At 41.3% G+C, this 20,725-nt stretch overlaps 1 protein-coding gene across 1 annotated transcript; it reads right to left on the bottom strand.

The window, feature by feature from the left end:
• Positions 1–380: 380 nt before the first annotated feature.
• Positions 381–20,128, bottom strand: vps53 (VPS53 subunit of GARP complex). The gene is made up of 22 exons (XM_028419899.1): positions 19,997–20,128; positions 19,502–19,582; positions 18,808–18,857; positions 18,661–18,727; positions 14,476–14,562; positions 13,980–14,095; positions 13,722–13,841; positions 11,471–11,549; positions 11,223–11,366; positions 10,969–11,111; positions 10,392–10,533; positions 9,683–9,781; positions 9,484–9,578; positions 8,213–8,455; positions 6,813–6,960; positions 6,639–6,721; positions 6,454–6,532; positions 6,081–6,229; positions 5,932–6,001; positions 5,637–5,774; positions 1,059–1,163; positions 381–964 (listed from the first exon to the last, which is right to left on the bottom strand). The coding sequence occupies exons 1-22, from the start codon at positions 20,081–20,083 to the stop codon at positions 794–796; spliced, it is 2,496 nt and encodes an 831-aa protein (XP_028275700.1). The 5' UTR covers positions 20,084–20,128; the 3' UTR covers positions 381–793.
• Positions 20,129–20,725: the final 597 nt, after the last annotated feature.

The following is a 20,725-nucleotide window of genomic DNA, read 5'->3' as shown; positions in this document are numbered from 1 at the left end:
ACACACCCTTCTGATGGAGCAAAGAGGAAAGTCTGGGGCAAGGTTTCAATAGTGTTGCCCGTGAAGAATGTAATTCAGATAATAGCAGGGGAGAGAGGCATATCAGGTATTAATGCAGTTAATTATCTGATCTAGCTGAAGCTAGAGGGACTAGTATCAAAAGAAAAGACAATACGTTGCCGGATGATTTTCTTCTCTTTTCCAGTGTTTAAGGATTAAAGTTAAATTGTAAACCACATCCAACTGACGTAAAGCAAAGGGGTCTATGTATTATGTTGCAGGTACAGTGCAGAGGACCCACGACCCTGTTTGGGTCCCTGAGGGGCCACTGGGGACACAATGCTAAATTCCCTTTAATGAATGGCAAAGATGCACACAGGTTTCAACCCGTCATTCCCACACTAAATGTTGCTTTAATTGTACTCAGAAAACATCAACTTTAATTAATATCAGACTGACAATAATCAGGGTTAGGTGTCACAGAGAAGCAGCCAGGCTCTCACTAATCAGAGTCTTCTGAGTGCAAATAGAATGCAAGCAATGTTATGAAACAGACATTAGTGTCATCAAAAGGCGGAAAATTACATAAGTACATCAAGCATTGTATGTAACAACGGCAATGAAGAGTTGAGGAAGTTTCTTCACAATCCAGCCCTGGCTTGGCTTTATGTTATCAGTCAACTCTTTCTGTAATCCTCCACATTAACCACATGGAGCACAATGGAGTCTCTGAGATGAGTAACTGCATGAGAGTTAAAGGCTGTTCCAGCCCACACTCCCAGAGTGTGTCAGCTCACAGTCTCTTCTTGATGAGTTTCTCTAGTTTCCGGATGCGAGACGACTCTTGCTCGGGGGTGGGCGTACTGAAGGACAGAGAGGGGCCGCCGTCGGCCCCAGATGGTGGAGTAGGTAACCTCTGCCTGAAGAGCTCCAGCATGCTGCTCTGCTCACTGCGCTTCAAACCCTGCACACACAGCACAAAGTGGTAAGTACACAAGACAACAGGAAGATGCAATACAACATTAACAGAAACATGGCTCTAACCTAAGATAACCTACCTTCATATCCAGAATCTTCTGGAAGGTCTCAGGATTGCCATCAGCCAGGAGCTTGATGTAGTTATCAACAAACACCACCGGTGGTTCATGTGGGGCCATCACCACCTGCGGAAAAGTTTAATGTTAGTTCCAGCCTCACCACCACTTTCCTGTGAACCATCATGGGACGACCCAAGAGATCTTTAAATGATCCCACATGGAGCAGCTATGGCCCAAATGAGGGAGCGGAGGGGGGGCTACGACTGACAGAACCGAGTACTTCTAGCAACAAACAGTGGAGACTATGATTCTATATTTAGGTGCCCACTGTTCAGACTTTTCATCCTTTTACACACCAATTATTCCACGCACGAGTGGGCAAGAATTAGTTTCACCCGTAATTGTTTCGGGGGGTATAATGAGCCTGGGCAAAAATCAGCATTAGTCAAGAACAGGCAAAAAGTTTAATGGGGCACAAGACTTTCTGGATTGAATTCTCCTGGTTGATTTTTTCCAACACTGGAGTCTGGGTGGAAAACGTGGATTGGATAGCAGTTTTTGAAGCCGCTATAAAGAAGGCAGACCAAACACATGGCTGACAGACCCCTCCACCCGCCCCACTTCCCATCTCATGCATACACTGGTCCACACAGACTCACAAAATGTTTCTCCTATCATCCTCTTCTGATCACTCCTTTCAAGCATAATCTCTTTTTTAACTCAAAGTAAAATACATGAGAGGAAGAGCTGCTCAGGGACTGTGGGTGTGGAGGAGACAGAAAGGGAAGAGCAGGCATGAAAGGCTCAGGATTGTGTGGAATTCTTTGCTTTCTTACTAGCGCTGCTGACTGAGTGATTTACTTAGCAACTGTCCTTGAGCCAGGCCAAGGGAAAGGCCTGTGGGGACCTTGTATAAAAAAGGGGGGAGAAAGGGGGAGAGGGAGTTAAGAATGAAAACGGGCATAAAAAGGGAAAGTGCGAGAAATGGAGGGGGGGGGCATACAGCATGCAGGCTGCACAAGGGTGGGTATGGGGGGTATTGGGGGGGGGGGTACCTTTAAAAATACTCCCCAACTTCTGAAGTGGGAAAGAGAGCTGTAGCTACAGCAGCAGGCTGGGCTGGGAGAGTGTGGAAAACAGCCACGTCTCACAGGCATTGTACCGGCCAGGAAAGGCCGTCTCAGACAGACAGAAAGAATCCTATGTGCTTTGAACACAACTGAGCAGTTCACGGAACAGACAGCCAAAATCTGAAACACTCAAAGCAGGTACTGGGACAGCTAAACAGAGATTTAAGAGCTATTTAGCGGAAGCTATAAATCACAGTAGCCCCCGTTACATGGAGATCACGCTATAATGCTTACTCTGCATTTGCTTGTTCCCAAACAAACCAACAAAGCTTCAGTGTGCGCTTTTAGAGGACGCGCCGATGTTTCACAGTCAGAGCTGTGAAGTTGTCTTGGCACCGTGTACTGCTGTGCCACCTTTGAAGCACAACAATGCCCCGAATTGTACAATTAAATTACATAAATAATATCTTTACACTGAGAATGACCTGTGTAATGCAACTAAGTGTACATTATTATTATCAGTTATCAGGTAACGATCCACTTCTGCATTCAGGATGTTTTTTTTTAGAAATATAAATATGTAACAATGCAATTCCAATAGCTAAATCAGTGTAATGCACAGAAAATCCAACTGCCATTGTTTCTGAGGAATCAGATGCATGCATGCACTGTTCACGGCCTGCATAACTGTGTTAAAAGGTAACGCTTGTTGCTCTTATGTGCAGTTGATTGTGCTAACTGGTTTTTAGTGTAGCCAATATCACTCTAGAAATGAGAATCTGTGACATCTGAGACAATAATCAAAATAATAATAAATTACAACAATATTCATGAAAAACAAACTGTTGAATAGCTGTTGAACACTAACCCTCTTCTCTTCACCAAGCAGTGAAGCCTATTTTCTGTAGGAGTTACATGGACATCATCAACATTTCCAAAAACACACCAAACTTCACGTAACTGCATAAATGATAATGTTGTTCCACTTAGGCTAGATGTGAATTGTTAACCCATTACCATTAACTTTATGAGGTGATAATACACCGGTGTTATTCACAGCTTGTCCTGCTGTTTTAAAAAGACAAAAGGTGATGCTGCCTGTGTACATATGAACTTATTTACCAGATACACTGACTTCAGAAAATGCTTATTTTTAGTGCTTAATCATACAGCAATAAAAAGAGCCAGGCCATTGCGTATGAGTGAACATGATGACCAACTCACAGTGGACAATTTAAATATTAAGTCTGCAGGACTAAAGAACTAACACTGCACTTAATTGAAATAGGTTGTGACTCTCAAAGAAAGCTTCAAATATTTGAGAATGCTCCTTCAACTCTCCCACTGAATTGCAGTTTCTCTGTGGGGGTAAACCAGATTTGATTTCAAGCCACAGCATCACTGAGTGTAACTTAAAACTAGGCAATGGAATTTTTTGTATTGACCTTCTTTCAATGGGTTTGTCTTTCAGAAGCTTCAGTCCCAGCCCAAGGTGGAAGCAATTACCTGCGAGGAACCTTGATGTTACACCAAGTCGATGGCTAAAATGCTGGCCGCACTACAAAAGCTTCTCTTTACTCTCCCTCCACAGCCAAAAATGGTCACAGAAGAAATCTTTGTGTGGCTCCTTCTAAACAGCAGTTCCTTTTAATTTGATGCAATACAGAGAACTCATCCTTCCAGGCTGTTTTTTTCCACTCAGGCTGAAATGTAATGGTCGATTATACCCTTTTTCTGTATGTAGTCTATTTAATTGTTGTTATATTGTGCTTGAGAATTTTCTTCTACTTCTCTTTAGTACCCGCGTTTTGATATTTCGCATGGTTTCAGATTTCTAGCCTCCACAATGATTATTTTTGTCCTTTGCTGTCACAGTAATGCATGTGAATCAATCAAAGGCCTTCACAGAATGTCAGCTGCGTCTTTAAAAGTTGCTTGGAAGCCATATAGATCACATTCCAGCTGAGGGGGCCCGCTGGCAGTCTTGATTCAGAGAAAGCAGACATCAGTAAGCTGATGTGAATGCATTCATATAATTCTATAATGTGAAAGCCTCCTTAATGTATGGCAGATGAGGGGAAATATATGTATATACATTTAGAGCTCTCTTTTTTTTCTCCAGGGGACAAAGACAGGCTTTACACAGGCCACATGGAACAGAGTGCATCCCAGCAGAAGACAGACAGACCAGACAATCAAATATGAAATAGTGAGAAGGGTTCGCTAGACAGTCGGTGTTTGAGACACAACAAGTTGGTGTGCCTGAAGGCCTGAATCTAAGACGGGGAGTCAAAGTGGTCACAATAAAATGCCATAAATCAAAACTATTTTCAGGCAGTGAAAGCAGAGCTGCTGTTGCATGATTAGATCAGGTCACAGCATCAAGACAATCCAACTTCAGGAAGGAAGCAGGTCCTCCTGGGAGTCCCAGGGAAATCAAGGGACAGTCAGGCATGTACTGGCTCCAATTCTGTACACTCCAGGGACAGTTAATTAGGGTGGGGTTAATCTATGACAGCCACATACCAGTGTCCTCCAGAGTCCATTAAGGTAATTCTGATAGAAGGGCCAACTCCTGTGATTGCTCTCCTCACTAAACATCCCCTTACACAACATGGCATTCTGCATGTGTGTGTGGCTGTGTGTTTGTGAGTATACTCATGATTATCTACTTATTTACTCACTCACACCTTTCCACTAGCTCAAGGTCAACCACTAGACTCTGTTAAAAATGTGTCTGTGTGTGTGTGTGCATGTGTCTTATGCTGGCATGTTTCTCACTCATTAAAACAGCAGTGCATGAGTCCCATTCCGATTTTCCTATTTTCTCTTGTGAGATGGGCTGTTGTGTGGAAACATGCTCATAAAGTGCTATTGTGAGTGGGGTTAAAGACACAATTAAAGGGTTATTCAGGCCAAAATAAACTCTAAGTAGATAATCTGCTCAAGTGACTCAAGACAAACATTTAAAGCTGGCTCGCCAGTCCAACCACAAACACTCACGGGACAAATGTTTGTTCAGTCTATTGTTGCTCCTTAAGACAGAACCAAAATCAGCGGAAAAGCAGTTAGCTGCAGGTTGTGCCAGACTATTCACATTTAAGTGTTAGCGTCAGCTCCAAAGCTTGTGTTTGACATGTTGAAACTTCGACATCAAATCTGCTATACGACAAGAAGAAAGAAAACCCATTCAGACTGCACTTAAAGGTCTATCTAAAGTTCCAAGCCTTTAAAGGTCAGAACCTAAAGCTCTGACTGTAGAAATTAAGCTTAAACTTAGCCACCCAAGCTAAATATCATAAAAACTCAAGTGTGCCATAAAGATGGAGTAACACCGATACAGTGTTTAACTTCACCTGCCTTATATTTACTGTAAAACTCAAGTTCTCTTTCAAATCCGTCAGTTAAAGCTCATGCTGAGTTTATACACAAAGGGTAAACAGTTTAAATGAAGCTAGTTTGAGTGTTTTTCCAACCTTCATCAAAGGACAGGCTGGGTTATTTTTCAGTGTCTGAATAGATTCCTTACCTTGAGTATCATCTCTGCACGCGTCATGCCTTTCACCACTATCTTGGTGTAGCTTGCAGGTGCCTTGCGGAGCACCTGGGAGCCTATGGAGGGCAGATCCAGCAGGACTGTCTTCAGAGAGTGAGTGTCGAGGAGGAGCTGGTGCGATTACACAAGAAGCACAGTCAGGTAAGTATTAACACAAGTGAGAGTGAGTCAATAATTCTAACTTGTTAATAATTACTTTGATTAACAAGTAAAAAATGAATAAATGAGGTTCAAATTGCACCTTTACAACAGATTAAATTACACTTGCCTGCTCTGCTCCCACCATGCTGATAGGCTTACATCTGAACAGGTGGTTGATGAATTTAGGAATGAATGAACTAAAGGAAGAAAAAAATGTATCAATATTAGGAGCCTTTAGATGCGTTTTACAGATGAGAATGGATGCATGTGCCGTACTTTGTAAACTTTATGCAGAATTGGGTGAAGTATTTGCGCGTGGAGGCCAGATTGTCTCTGATGACGGGCACATTTTGTTTAATGTGCATAATAATTGAAGTCACATAGGGACTCTGGTCACCAACATGCTCCACGCTCTGCCACGGCATCTGAGGGGAAGAGATAAAGGCCAGAGAGCGCTTTAGGTGTTAATCCCTTAAAATGCATCGCACATTAAAACACACATTTGAGGTTTTTTTTAAGATGATGATTAGTGCAAATTGACATAAACAAAAACAGCAGAAAAGCAGCATAACAGTAATTTCCTATTTTTGACAATAACAGAAATGTGATGATGTTAATTTTAACTATAAAAATGGTCGCTGTGTTTTACTTTGCTCATAGCAGTAAGAGCAGGATCACAGGCAGCATCGAGATCTTGAACAAGCAGCTGGATACTGTTTGAGATCACACTGTAAAAACACAAATGGATATAATTGAAATGAGCCAATAAAATAATTGAAGGTATGTTCTTTTTTATAAGGAAAAAAAAACTGCTGGTCTACATTTGTCACTTACGTGCTAAACGTATCCATCTCCCCAGTCAAATTGATTCTCTCCACCAAGACTTTGTCTACTTTCTCCTTCAACTTCTCTTCCAACTGAAACACATGCAAACAGAAATATGAACACACATAAAATATAAGTCAATAAAAAGCAGAAGTTTTATGTTAAGTAGGTTTGTATATGTGCCTGTTGTGTGGTAGCCAGACAGTACTCTGCAGTGCTAAGAATGCTACAGATCAAACAGAGCTCGTCAACAGTGAACTTCGCTGCTTCAGAGCCTTCTTTTTCCTTCAGCAGACTGCTGATGGTAAGACCGCCACTGTTACTGTTGGATCTGGAGAGAAACAGTACAGCAAAAAAAAGAATGAGGAAACAAAGACACAGATTATTAGTTCAATGCAACAAAGATGACAAATAATAGTCCCACCAGTGATAGTCCCATATATTTACATGTAGTGCTAGAGGTTATCTGCTCCCCTTTGTTACTGAGCTCTAAAAACTCTTAAAACCACAGGTAAAGAAGGCAATTTTTAGTAACACAATGGGCATAACTACAAGCAGATGCAAATGTAGAGATGCTGGGCCTTCATTGGCAGTCCAGTCATTAATAAACGTCATAACAGAGACATGTGGGTAAAACCACAACGTAGTTCAAAGCTCCTTTCGAGGGCCCCCTTCAAACCCTCGCAAAACACATTCACAGCACACGACACTGGTCGGGTGTCTGAACTGTATTTGTTTGTAATTGTACCCAAAGAGTGTATCTGTATATGGCTCAGAATATGGTATAAGTTAGTCAGCAAATGCAAGTGTTTAATTAGTATGCATATCTGAAAAAGAAAAACAGAACACACCCTGTGTGTGTGTGCGTGTGTACACCACAGCCAGTGAAGATTTCTAATGTGGCCAATGAGCCAGAGATGTTTTTGCTGGTAGCATATTGGGCTTTGCCGCAACATAACCAGCTCCAGATCACTCGTGGCATGCCATCTCAATCCATCAAATGCAGTGCAGACTGGAGATGTTGGTTTTAAACTAAACTACTATACAGCCCCAGCACCATTCCAAAAGTATGAACAAACACGGGCATGACATGTCTGTTTGTAAAAAGGTTGATCCCAGATTGTGTTTACTTTGAAATAAACAAAATACGGTAAACACAAATATCTGAAATGATATGCTTACTTCTAACTGTCCTTTTGTGGTATTATTACTAATACATGTTGGTAACAATATCAAAGTGTATTAGTCCATCTCTCACTATCTTTTAGGTTCAGTCTGTGGCACTCAGCCCCATGCCATAATTGTTGTTATTCTGAAGTGGTAAATCTCAAAATGCTGGACCTTAAATATACAGAATACTTTCATAAAATATAATTTTCAGGCAGTTGATGGTTTCAATCTATTTGTTACAAATAAGCGTGCTAGACTTTAATATCATCTGTCCATGTCAAAGCTTAGAAGGAGTCGAAAGTTTAACTTAAGTTATAATTTGTGTTTTAAGAAGGAAGATGAGGTTTTTGCCTGTCACAAAGCATCCTTAGTTGCATGCTAAGAGTGTAAGGTACATCAGAGTGGAGTCTTACTTAGGCAGGTTGCCAGAGAGGATCTTCCACGCGTACTCTCTGAGGAATTTCTGGAAGATGGTTGTGAGGGCGATCATTGGTTCTCCGGTACTTAGTTGGGAGCACTGCACCATACACTTCTTGTAATAGACAAAGAGGTCAGCACAGCTAGGCAGCACTGCTCCACCTTCATCTGTGCCTGCCTTGGGTGGGCCTTGTGCTCGGAAATCAGCCACAAACCGGTCAATCAGTTCACCCAAGTTCCTGCAGAGACCCAAAAAAAGGTACAGCCAAACCCACAGAGGTTCACACACACAGCACACACACATGGGTGGTTGGATTAGATGCACATGTAACAAATGAAATGGATCAAATAAAAAACATTATAAACATATGATTGATCCCTAATTGTAATGTAAATAAAATTATTAAATAACAAGCAAACAGGCAGAAAGCCAGTTGGATAAGTAGGGGACAATATTCAAAACTCCTCAGTACTGCAGTCAACAGGTCCGCAGCCAGTTAATGTGGCTCAACCCAACTGAATCAAGGAACTAAAGCCAAGGACAAAACAAGCAGGCCACTGTTCTCTCCTGCTATGTCCCACTGGGGACACACTGATTTGGCTGTTGCCTGTTTAAGGCCTTTGGATTGAACTGAAATGAGGTTGTGGCTGCAGAATAGGTCAGTCCTGTCCCCTTGGACAGACAAACAGCATTTAACGCTCCAAAGAGCCAAGACCCAGGGGCTACATACAAGCACAGTAATCCCAGAACTGTGTTCAGTTTCAGGAGCACCACTAACACTGGGGGAGGGGAGGGACTGATGGCGAAGTGATTGATGGTGGTAAAATAACACCAAAAGCAACAAAGAATCAGAGGGATATAAATGAATAAACAAAAAGGAGACTAAAATGAAAGAAAGGAACATAAATTACACAAAAGCAGACTAAAGAAAGAAAAAACACGGAAGGAGGTGGGAAAGAAAATAGGCAGATCTGCTGTGGCAGCACTTCTTTAACCTCCCTCTCTTTTTCTCTCAGTGTCTGTGGTTGTGCGGCTAATGGGAAACATTTCTGCCACAGTGGAGAAGGAGGAGGCATATACAGGAACAAGGGATGGAAAGACAGAAGAGGCAATGGAGTAGAATAGGAGGAGGGGGGTCTGATTGATGAGCAGGCAGTGGAAAAAGCATTTATGTGCCAGCTTTACATACAACCTGCTCCTAATTCTGGGTCTGTATACCACAACCCAATTTGATCTTCTCTGCTTCTATGAGTGTGCCTTACTCACTTGTCTTGGGATTCTATGTAGACATATAGATGCGGTTCAAAGCACTTGGAGACAAGGCCGTGGAAAGGGTTGTCTGGAGCTTTGGGTTTCCTGGGCTGAAAGAGGTAACAGGGGCGAGTGGTGACATCAGTAAGCAACATCTGACAGCTCTCTTCAAACTGTGCAAAAACCCAGATAAAGTCAGTCCAGGTTAGCTCACCTTAGCAAGATCTTCGTCTTTTTCTGTGCCCACATCCTCTCCTGGTTCATCCTCTAGAAAAGGGTTAGTTGTGTCTAAGGGGCTTTCTGGCCTCTTTTGCTGTACAAACAAAAAACCCAGTGCAACTTTAGTGCACTTCATAATGATTAAGTATCAGTGCAAATTATGCCAATAATTAAATAATAATGAAATCACTTCATCTAGTGTTGTTTAAGTTGAAATCCCAGCTCCTCATCCTGTGTCTCTGTAGACCATTTCATGCAAGGCTCTGATGAAACTGCACCTCCAATTATAAAATTCCACTCAACCAAATCCCTGATTGAATTACAGAACCCAACAGGCATGGGTGTAAATTGAACTGGAGACAAAAGGGCCTCTGTCTTGCCTAAATATTCTCAGTTCTGTACAAGGTTGGCCTAGTTGGCTCCAACAAAACTAATCATGCCCATTCTGTGTGTATCACTTTCACACTGCTGACACACCAGTATGACGTGGATTAAGAATGTTCACGTGGTGAAGATTTATATTTTATAAACCTTCACAGACCTTTAAAGAAAGCAATAATGACATAATTGTTAGTGCATTTCTGATCTGTAAATCCAATCTTCCTCATTTAAGTTTTTCATCTGGAGGAATATGAAGTATTTGGTGACCAGCAGACCTGTATTTTTAGACATGTATTGTGTTACTGTGTGTGAGCTTTTCTCACTCCAGGTGCGTCCGTCAAGGTGCATCCTGAGAAACGCTTGGCCAGTAAACCCTCGAAGTTTGTGGTCCTCTGAATGGCAAACAGAAGCAGCTTCACCTCAATCTCTTTAGCACGTGTTCTCATCACTTTGGCAAGCTCCACCCTTTGGAACACACACACAAAACACAGATATAATGTCAATGTATGCACACCTGTAATATTCAAAAAAGTTTCCAATCATGCTTATTAGTCCATAATTACATCCTTACACTGATTCTATGCAACAGCATGTCTACTACAATTCAATCCAATTTTATATTTGTAATTTTTCTCTCGTGTAGTTGAAGGTCACTGCTCATATAGGCCACCTACGTCAACTGGACAGAAAGTAACTCCCACAACAAAACCTCATCATAACAAAACCCGACGTCCAAACAGCCAATTTTCCAATTTCTGCCTGGTTCATTTAATTCAGTGTTCTTTTTTCCCTTTCTTTCAGAGTATATCCAATGCAATAATATAATAGTCATCATTATTTTGGCAAATTATATACAAAATACTTGACTCTTGATGGGCTTTTATCCCACATGCACTTCACCTGGTGATGTGGCAGAACTCCACAGCGATACGCTCTGTCATGCACCACTCTTCAGGAAACATACGTCCATATTTTTCTTCATAATCTAACAGTTGTCGCTTGATCCAGGCATAGCGGCGATCAATCTTGTCTAGCCAGGCAACCTGTGAGGCAGGGCAGGATGCTACTTACTATACAGATTTCACACTTTTTAATTAGATAATATTAACAACCTGCTTAATATGGAGCTGATTTTTTTTCCAGTTTTAACTCACATCTTGGTTTTCCTGGAACAGGACCAGATACTCTGAGAGGTGCTGCCTGATAAACTTTTTAATGATCTCCTGTTTGATGCGTGGGTCGAGCACATTCGCCACCAGACAGGCATCTCTCAGCACATTACTGGGTCCACCCGGTCTCTGTGTGTGTGGATTGGGACATGAAAGGACATCAAAGTAGGAATACATTTGTTAAGACACAGTAAACAACCAAAGAACATTCAGATTTTATATAACATGTTTACCTTGGAGCCCTGAGAAGGGAAGGCCTCTTCAAAATCTGCCAGGATCTGAGTCCCCAGCTCACTCTGTGCTGCCTTCACTCTATAGAGGATAAACATCCAGAAACAGCTGATTCCTCAATCAGTCAAGTGTCATATTCAAATAAAAGCATTTGCAAATGGAAATCTCCAAAAAACAGCAGATTAAAACCTCCTGTAGGGCTTGAATGTTTGGCCTTATTAGCCTCTGTGGCTAACAGCCAGTTAAAAGATCCTTTATTTAGTTACTTTCCAGTCGCTGAACAGAAACACACTGAGCACTTATGAGTGCCAATTTTAAAATTTGGTTAGTTAAATATCACAATATCCACAACAAAAATCATCGGTGTAAAAGGCACTGAAGGCAGGTTAACCAAGGACAGCACCCAAAGCCATGACAATTATTCATAATAAACAGAAAGAGTGTAGAGATACCATCGCATTTTGATGCCAACTGAGCAAATAGCCTTCACTGACTAATTACTATCCACTTCTGTCTGCTTGACTACACGGAATCCAATCAGCTATCATCAAATGACTTGGCTTCCTGAAGCCATGGTGATATTTTGGAACTTCCAATGTAGCCAGCAGATATCTGGATAACAGATAATGAATATCCAGGCCAACAGTGTCTCTTCCATGTGCCATCCATATTTATAGTCCAACTAGCAACTTCAGATTTGAGAATGGAGTTGGAGGTAAGAAACAAAAGTCCTACAACCAGGCAGATTGCACCCGAAACCACTAAGATATTTATATGACAAACGTGAGAATGCCTGTTCAGTGTATGACAGAACATTACACAAAGACTGTTTGCTTATATTCAACTAAAGCTTGCTTGAGAAAACAATGAGAATGCTACTCAGTAAACATCCAGTACCAAAACCGTGTCCCCTGCTTTACGTATTTTTATGCTCTATCTACATGTACATATCTATATCTCTATACACACCACTGGATCTCTCTGCGGCCCCACTGAACACAGGATGAGCATAAAGTGATGAGAAGGGGAAAAGGGCTTATTAAAATGTAATCAAAGTTAAACTTGTTCAAAGGGGAAAGCTTTACTCACTCCATTTAGTCATGGTTCACAGTACTGTCAGGACAAAAGGTTAATAAAAAAATCAGTGATTTAAACAGAGAAATGTTAAAAGGAAACTGTTATAAAGCTCTAATGTGAATATTAGCCTGTAACACTGTAGAAGGTTTATTGTGCTATAACAGAATTAGTAGTATACCAAATTAATATTATTCTACAATTAAAATATGACTTTCAAAAAACAACAGTGCATTCTAAACCCACTGTACTCTCTAATGAAATCTTCAGATATTATCTCCATGTAAGGGCATCACTAGCTGAATCCTTCACTGTTTCATATGGTTGTATGCATCAGGCTTTCAGCTTTGCCTTCATATCTTTCCCATCCCTGTCTCTCCTCTTATCCGTTTCTCCTGCAAAGTCACTTCTTCCACACAGCTGTTGTTTGGTATGAACACCAACTACCACACCTCAGTCAAAACAGAACAGAAGGTCATCCTCTTCTTTGTTTTTAGGGATCAGCAGCACTTTGAATCTGAATATCAAGCTGGCAATCATTGTGTCCCAAACTGATTGTGGTGTGCTTGGAAAATATTTGTAAAAATGGAAATTGAGTCAGAACTGTGAGAAACAACAATGTAACAAAGAACGTCTGTGTGTGTTAATCTCTGCATGAGTCCAAGACAACATCCAGATATTGGCATCACTAACTCCAGAGTGAACAAACATCTCAGACTGAACAAATAACATGTTACATGGCTGATACTTGCAAGCATGAACAACATAAAGAAACACATGCACAGAAAAAGTGTCCCTTCTCTCTCACAATGGAAGAAATCTGGCATAACTCGACCCTATTCAGTAAGGTTCCTTCCTGTGTTTCCCTGTGTGTGTGAGTGGGATTCTGTATGCATGTGTGTATATCCTCATAAACAGGATACAATGCAAAATACCACACCCAAAACTATAACTACTCCTCCATAGTTTGGCTAATGGGCCCTGGCATATTTCAGGTATAAGGAAAGATCAACCTCTAGCTTCTGCAAATGATCTGGAGAGTCATGCTGCTTACTATGAGTGTGAGCAAGACACTAACTCCAGTGTTCAAGTTATCTTGGAAGGCATCTTATTGAATAAAGAAAAGAAGATAAAAAAATTATACACATGTGTGTGTGCTGATGTATATGTATTGGTTACCTCTCAGAAAGCTGTCTGATCTGGGGGATGCCCATATATTTGTGGAAATGTTCGAGCACATTGACGACTCCCTGCAGGAGGTTAGCCACCTCACCATACTGCCTCTTTCTGGTCATGGCTCTGGAACAAGAACACGCATCTTAATGATATCTATAAGCTGATTCGTTGTATGATGTGTTAGCAGCCACCCAGAACATGCAACTTCATTTATTAAATGAGCTTGACATTTGACACTGTATTACATGCAGTTATACCCACTCTAGAGAGTCAACACCCCCTGCCAGCATATGCAGGTGGTTGAGGGTGGTGATGGAAGTGGTGAGGTGTCGCTTGGCATGGTCCAGCTGCTTTATGTCCCTTGTAATCTCTTTGACCTGTGCAGGAACAAGTGAGATGAATAACCCAGAGGGAGAAAAGAGGAAGTGTGAGTGGTGCATTGGATGAAGTAATAGGATAATGAGAAATAAGAGCAAGATGAACGGCACACCCGCTACTTTGAGAAACTATTTCTCCTTCATGTTTCCTCAGGGAGGGTCTGATTGACAATTCCTACCCCCATGTTTCCCTGAAACCTAACCCATTCTTTCTATACTCATCCAGGCCATTGGCCCTCCTGTAACTCTCACTGTGCTTTATGTAACCAAAACACACATGGAAGGTGCATTACAGTGACTTTAAAACAACTCGCCCCACTGTCCCACTTCTCTCTTGTGCTAAGGCTCTCTTTTATGTGTGTGTGCGTGTGCATGCGTACCATTTGTTCAGACTTCTCTGCCTTGTCCTTAATGTCTTTGATTTTGCCAAAGAGTTGTTGTATGGCAATCTGGGCCTCCTCTAAAGCCTGTGCAAAACAAACAGAGCAGTATTAAACATACAAAGAGAACACACTTAAGCTACTATGTAACAACCCCTCAACCCAACACTCTCAAAAAGTCTAGAAAATAGAAGCTATTTATCCTCAAGATAAATATATTATGTTTGTTTTTGGTAAGCACTATTTCTAATCATGTTTGGTTGTGAGAAACAGGTGTTGGATATCTCTGTGTTAGTTAGTGGTTGTGGCTGTCTGGGTCAAATTTCCAAGGAATATATATTGTTTTTTTTTTAATCTGGTCTCACCACTGGCTTTAGTCCACATGGAAATTTATCCTGTAATGTCCATTCCCAGCTCTAGAATGGGAGTCAAACATACTTATTAAGTGTCTAACTGACAAGCTCTCCAGATATCTGACATTGATATGTTTTAAGATGACACACAGGCCATAAGGCTAGGCTCTCCATAGAAGCTGTCACTATAAAGGCTAATGACATCATTAGCAGTTTTACCAGCCTATAAAGCTGGGCCAGATTAGATAACATTAGACAGTTACAATTGTAAGATAGCTGAAGTGCTATTCTAATATTTCCCCATCATCGGACATGGCAGCTGCTCTTTGATTTTGCTCTGACATCTGATGCCAGGGTAATTGGCTTCATTTGGCCCGATGCAGTGGCGGCACGGCAGACACAACTCCTCAGTCCTCAGTCAGTCTGTCTCACACACAAGCATGCACACACACACACACACACACAACACATGCGCACAAGGAATGCTAACAGCCGGCACCAGCTGTGCAAGGAATTTACCACTTTCACAAGCACATCTCAGAAACAAGTGGACGGTGACTTAGCAAACACACAAAACTGTGCATGTGCCGCACACACACACATACACATAAATACAGTGTGTGCTGACAGCAGAGGATTAATTTTCCTTCCTGAGTGGTGTGAAAAAGCAGGGACAGTGTGATGAGACAAAGTCGAAGTCAAGATGGTACCAAATCATCAGGTCATACAGTAACAACAATCAGCTTTCCAGCCCATAATGCTGCAGAGGACTGTTTAACCTGAAAGTTTTAAATTAATTAAAAATGCATGTTTTGGTCAGACAGAGACTCCATCTTTCATGCATCCTTCTTTCTTTTCATGCTTTAAAACCCCCCTTTGCTTGTCAGGACACTGGATGAATTAATTTTAAAAAGGCAGGTTAAGTAATTACTCTTTGATCTGAGGGTTGAGAGGAAGGGAGTGCCATTGAATCTTTAAAGAGGTTCCCTGGAGGTGTTCTTAAGCAAACAAAGTGCATGCAGAAGAGACTTGAACCTCCAAAGCTGCAATCATTGCTCATGCAGACTCAGCTGAGTCAATCTGGCTCGCTTCCTAGCACTCATTTCCTGTATTTAGCCTTGAGGAAAGCTGAGAGAGACCACTGCCCAGCAGGCGCCTCCATGCCAAAGATGTTATCTGCACTCACACAAACACGCACATGCTGCACAAAGCAGTGTATCCCCAACATGCAATAAACAGCACATGTTCTACGGCACACATAGGATGTATTACACTTTAGAGAAGATGTTGGGAGCTTCTTTTCACTCTTTCAATGTGCGCAGGATTAACCACTGGCTTTCTGAAGTAGAGGGCATATTAAATGGTACTTCAGGATTTTGGGCCAAATAAAATAAATCAGATCAACTAAACAGTGCTATTTTAACAGCTGGAACCATGCCTGAGCACAGCGCTTCATATAAACATTCACAAGGAGAATTTAGGGAGAAATAGATAGTTCAAGAAAACACAGCTTGTGTTAAAATGTTTTGTTGCTGCCAAGCAAGAGAGCAAATAATATCAAGGGCGAAATGCAGTCTGCCACAAACAATACAGTACTAGTTCACATATGCAGGTTAGATTAGGTTAGAGCATATTATGAAAAATCTGTACTGAAAAGTCAGTAGTAATTTAGCACAGGTTCATAGAATGTTCAAAATGATCTGTCTTTTTGTGTAATTACACATGTAGAGAACAGAGACACTAACTGTGAATTATGACATTTGCAGAAGACTCACAAGAAAGCATAGACTAACAGAAGCTGTGAACAGCCTTCTGGAGATCAATATGTACATTAAGGGAATTCTATAGGAAGACCACCGACACTGTGGCCTAGTCTGTGCAATGACTGCTCACAGAAGAAAAAGAAAAAAAGCACATGCATGCGCAGAAACACACGTACACACACACAGACCAAAGGAAAACACAGATGCCAGGTTACAAACCATGCAAGCAGCACAGCCTCACTATAAGAGAACATGATTGCATATGGAATGTGAGTATACCGCTGTGCACAGCAGTTTATTATGGCACAAACCTGAACGGCAATCAATTAACAGGAATGCAAATGGCAGGCAGTAAATGATAACAAATGTTTGGTCTTGTTAACAAGCTTCTCCAACTGAGACTCCCACAAATAGATTCAAACCAACATAAGTGCAATGAATGAATGAATAAGTACAAAATAACCTCTTTGTTAACTCTGTAATATTAAAGTCAGCTGACAGTTGAGCAGGTGTGCATGCATTATTCCCATTGCCATGACAACCGGCAGGCAACAAAGCACATTGGAACATCACGACCAGATAGCAGTCACTGTATATAAACGATAAGTGGTCTCTGCATTGGTGCATTTTATGCTTAGTGGTTCCCTGCAACCACTTTACATGTTTGCAATTCACTCATTCCTTCAGACTCCAATGGCCATGCAGTATGCTATAAAGGACATTGACCTGCCAGTCACCAAAACCATCACTGTACCAGACTGTAAACAGTTTAACAAAGGGTGTACAGGATGGAAAGCAAAGGCAGACATTTTTTTTCAAAAGTAAAAAAAAGACACATCTTGCTATTAGATACACTAGTGGTGCTGTGGAGGAACACTGCATGTGCAGCCATGCCTCCATCTAAACACTAAATAGCTTCACTGAAGTGGCTGCTAAAGTCTGACCGCTGAGGCAGTCACATTTCCACAGTCTCAGTCGGCAAGCCTATTACAGCCTGACACCCTAAAGAAAAAAAACCCAGGGGAAGTCATTCCCCAGGCCTCCTCCACATTCTCCCTCTTCCTGACCTTCTCCCTCCATCCTGCTCCATAAATGTTACAATCTTGGGTTTCAACCTGGGGATTGTGTTCAGCAGTTCAGTCAGCTCATTGACTAAACTGCTGATTGTTGCTTTTATTCTATGGCTGTCTGTATGTTTCAGTTGCCCTCTTGAAATGAACACCTCTCCGTCTTTCCATCTGCAGAAGGGATTTTTTTTCCCTCTGGAAATGTTGGAAAGGTTCTGTGGGGTTGGAAAAACAAACTAAAATTATTGTGTGTAACTGTTTAATGTTATTGGTCTGGAGGGGATTAAGAGTGTTTCCCCTACCAAACGGTAGCTAACTGGGAAAGACAGGGCCACCGGGCCAGACACCCTGACGACAATGCACACCTAATCATGTCAGCTGGTCAGAACACACGCGCCTCACCCATCAGGTGTCATGTTCCCTTTCAGCCACAACTCCTTGACGGAGGAAGGACCTGGATTAAATCAGCAGGGGCTGCTCTTTGCTGTCATGTTCCCACAAGAAGAACGATAAAGACTCAAAGGCCTGGGTTTTTCAGAAATCAAAGTATTTACACACGGGAATCTACTTTACAGACTTGTTTTCCGTAAAGAAAGGCAGTTTGAGCTGCGGGAATGAATCTGAGTCATCTTGTCCTTTTCCATGGAAGCAATATGGAGAAAGGAAAGAGCAGGAGAGGGGGAGGAGCACACTTTTCTGGGTTTGTTACAACCAATGGCATCATTTTCAGGAGGAGGATGAAAGTTTCTGTCTCCCCTCTCCAACACAGTTTAATCTATCACTTTCAAAGTTTAAGAGTGATAGAAGAAGTAAACATTTTCCTGTTCCTATGTTGAATAAACAGGGAAATCACCATCTCTGTAATTAACATTAGTTCACAACTGGAGCAGTGTACAGTGATTCTTTGGTCCAAAACATGCTTCTCTGACCTCTAGATACTCCTAACATTTGTACAAAAACTAATTCACACTAAATTCAATTTGTTCAACCATTCCAACTTACCTGCCTGCCATCCTGACCTACATTGGTCTGGCCTCTTACCACCGTTCTTATGTTGTCATCCAGACGCCTGTCAATGTGACAGAAATAATCCATAAGTCTCATTGAGTGTGAAATAAAAACTTACCTTTTAAGCTGAACCGAACTCACCGAATTTTCAGCCGGATTTTGTTGACGACATCATCAATATTAGCCAAAGACTGAGGGGGGCAAAGAAAATGAATTGAGGAAAACATGAAGCAATTGTCACTCATTCATCAAGTCTTCAACATTTATCAAGTCTTATCATTCATCGAGTCTTCAACTCAAATTGTTTCTGCTCTGTAGTCTACACTTTTTGCAAAACTCTGTATCATACTACACACATCCCTTGCAATATATCCATGTGTCACATCTGCAGCAGGTGTGCCTCCTCACATCCTGATGTTTTATACATAGAAGAAACCTGCATGAAAGTACAGGCTCAAATATGAAACCTTCCACTGTACATATGCACAAAATATAGAGTTACAGTGACCCCTTATGGAGATCAAAGATACATGCACATATACTGTATTTAAATGATTAAACTGTTGCACACATTTATTAAAGTACTGATTACTCATCCTTACCTTTATAGATTTATTTATAATAATTCTATTATGTTCAATGGCTCTTACACCATGGAAGTGACTACACATAAGTTTGGGTTTTTTAAACTAAACAGTACCTATATGAATAGGTGACCCTATTCCACACATATTTATTTGACTTACTGTGAGACCTATATAATAACATATAAGCTTTATCTTTTGTTATACTCAGAACAGAATAGTGGTCCTCTATATTGAATTGTTCACTGTACCTGCTCGGTGGGGAAAAGTGTGTTGATGTATTCCACAGCATTGAAGTCTGCTCTGTCAAGTGGGTCCTGGCTGGGGAAAACCTTCAACACAAACACACAAACACTCTGTGGTTACATTCTCCAATGTGTGAATGATGATTTCTGAATCAAGGGCAAACTGTAAACCGACTGACGTACCCTACTAAATGAAGTCTTGTATAGCTAATTGCACACGATACGCTACTATAATTATCACATAATCTCACTATGTAACAACGCCGTGCATCATTCCAATCTAAGGATAGTGGATTTGTTTGACTATCTGACAAATTGTCCTCTGCGCAAGACGATGTAAACATTGTGGGTTGATCGTTTTATAGCTACAGCCCCCATCCAGTGAGTCTGCAGAGTGGGTTAGCCTGCTAACAGCTGACTCCGTGTTAGCAGGACTAGCAACAACGTTTTATTTTTATTTTTAAAAAATGGACAAATATGGTGACGAGATGAAGCGGCTACCTGTTCAATGGCTAGTTGCACCTCCGGGGTAAGATGCAAAATAGCCTCCAAATCTTCAGCAAATTCAAATTCTTCTTCTTCCATCATTGTCAAAACAAAACCAAAGGAGAAACCCTCTCCGGCATAGCACTTCCTGGTACTGGATCACGGATACGCGATGACGTGTCGGAGCAAGGTGACGTTTCCGGACTGTCGAAAATCGGAGTTTTAATTAGGCGAAGGATTTTAATGATACTCACGCTTCTGTACTAGTTTTCTCTACAGATCAGATGTTTTAAATTTTCTTGCTTTGTTCTTCACAAAACAGAGGTTTTTACCTGGCTACCGGTATCTGTACACAAGCACAGATAACAGGAGGAAGTCAGAAATAAATTCTTTCAAAATACACAAATAAAGTGCACTTGGAAAACATTTTCTTTTCACATGTTTAAAGCTTCTGCTTGAGCTGAGGTGATAAAAAAATGTCCCATTTAGAAGACTATTTACATTTTCCACAGTATTAGACTACCACCACCTCTTCCCACTCTGTCTGTGTCTTTAAATGTTTTTGTAGCTCTGCTCTGATCTTAATAAATTATAATCCACCCTGACCTGTAACATGATCTGCTTGCTTCCTCTAACAATTAATACACCCTCTGCATCAAGAAACCGGCCTGCTGCCCCAGTAACATACTGCAGTCCTCTGCTGTATGTTACACAGCCTACTGTCATTTAAGGGGCAGCAGTGCC

Source organism: Parambassis ranga, chromosome 13 (assembly GCF_900634625.1).
Source record: "Parambassis ranga chromosome 13, fParRan2.1, whole genome shotgun sequence".
Lineage (NCBI taxonomy): Eukaryota > Metazoa > Chordata > Actinopteri > Ambassidae > Parambassis > Parambassis ranga.
The sequence above is the reverse complement of the archived record's forward strand: the minus strand, read 5'-3'. Positions and strand labels throughout refer to the sequence as shown.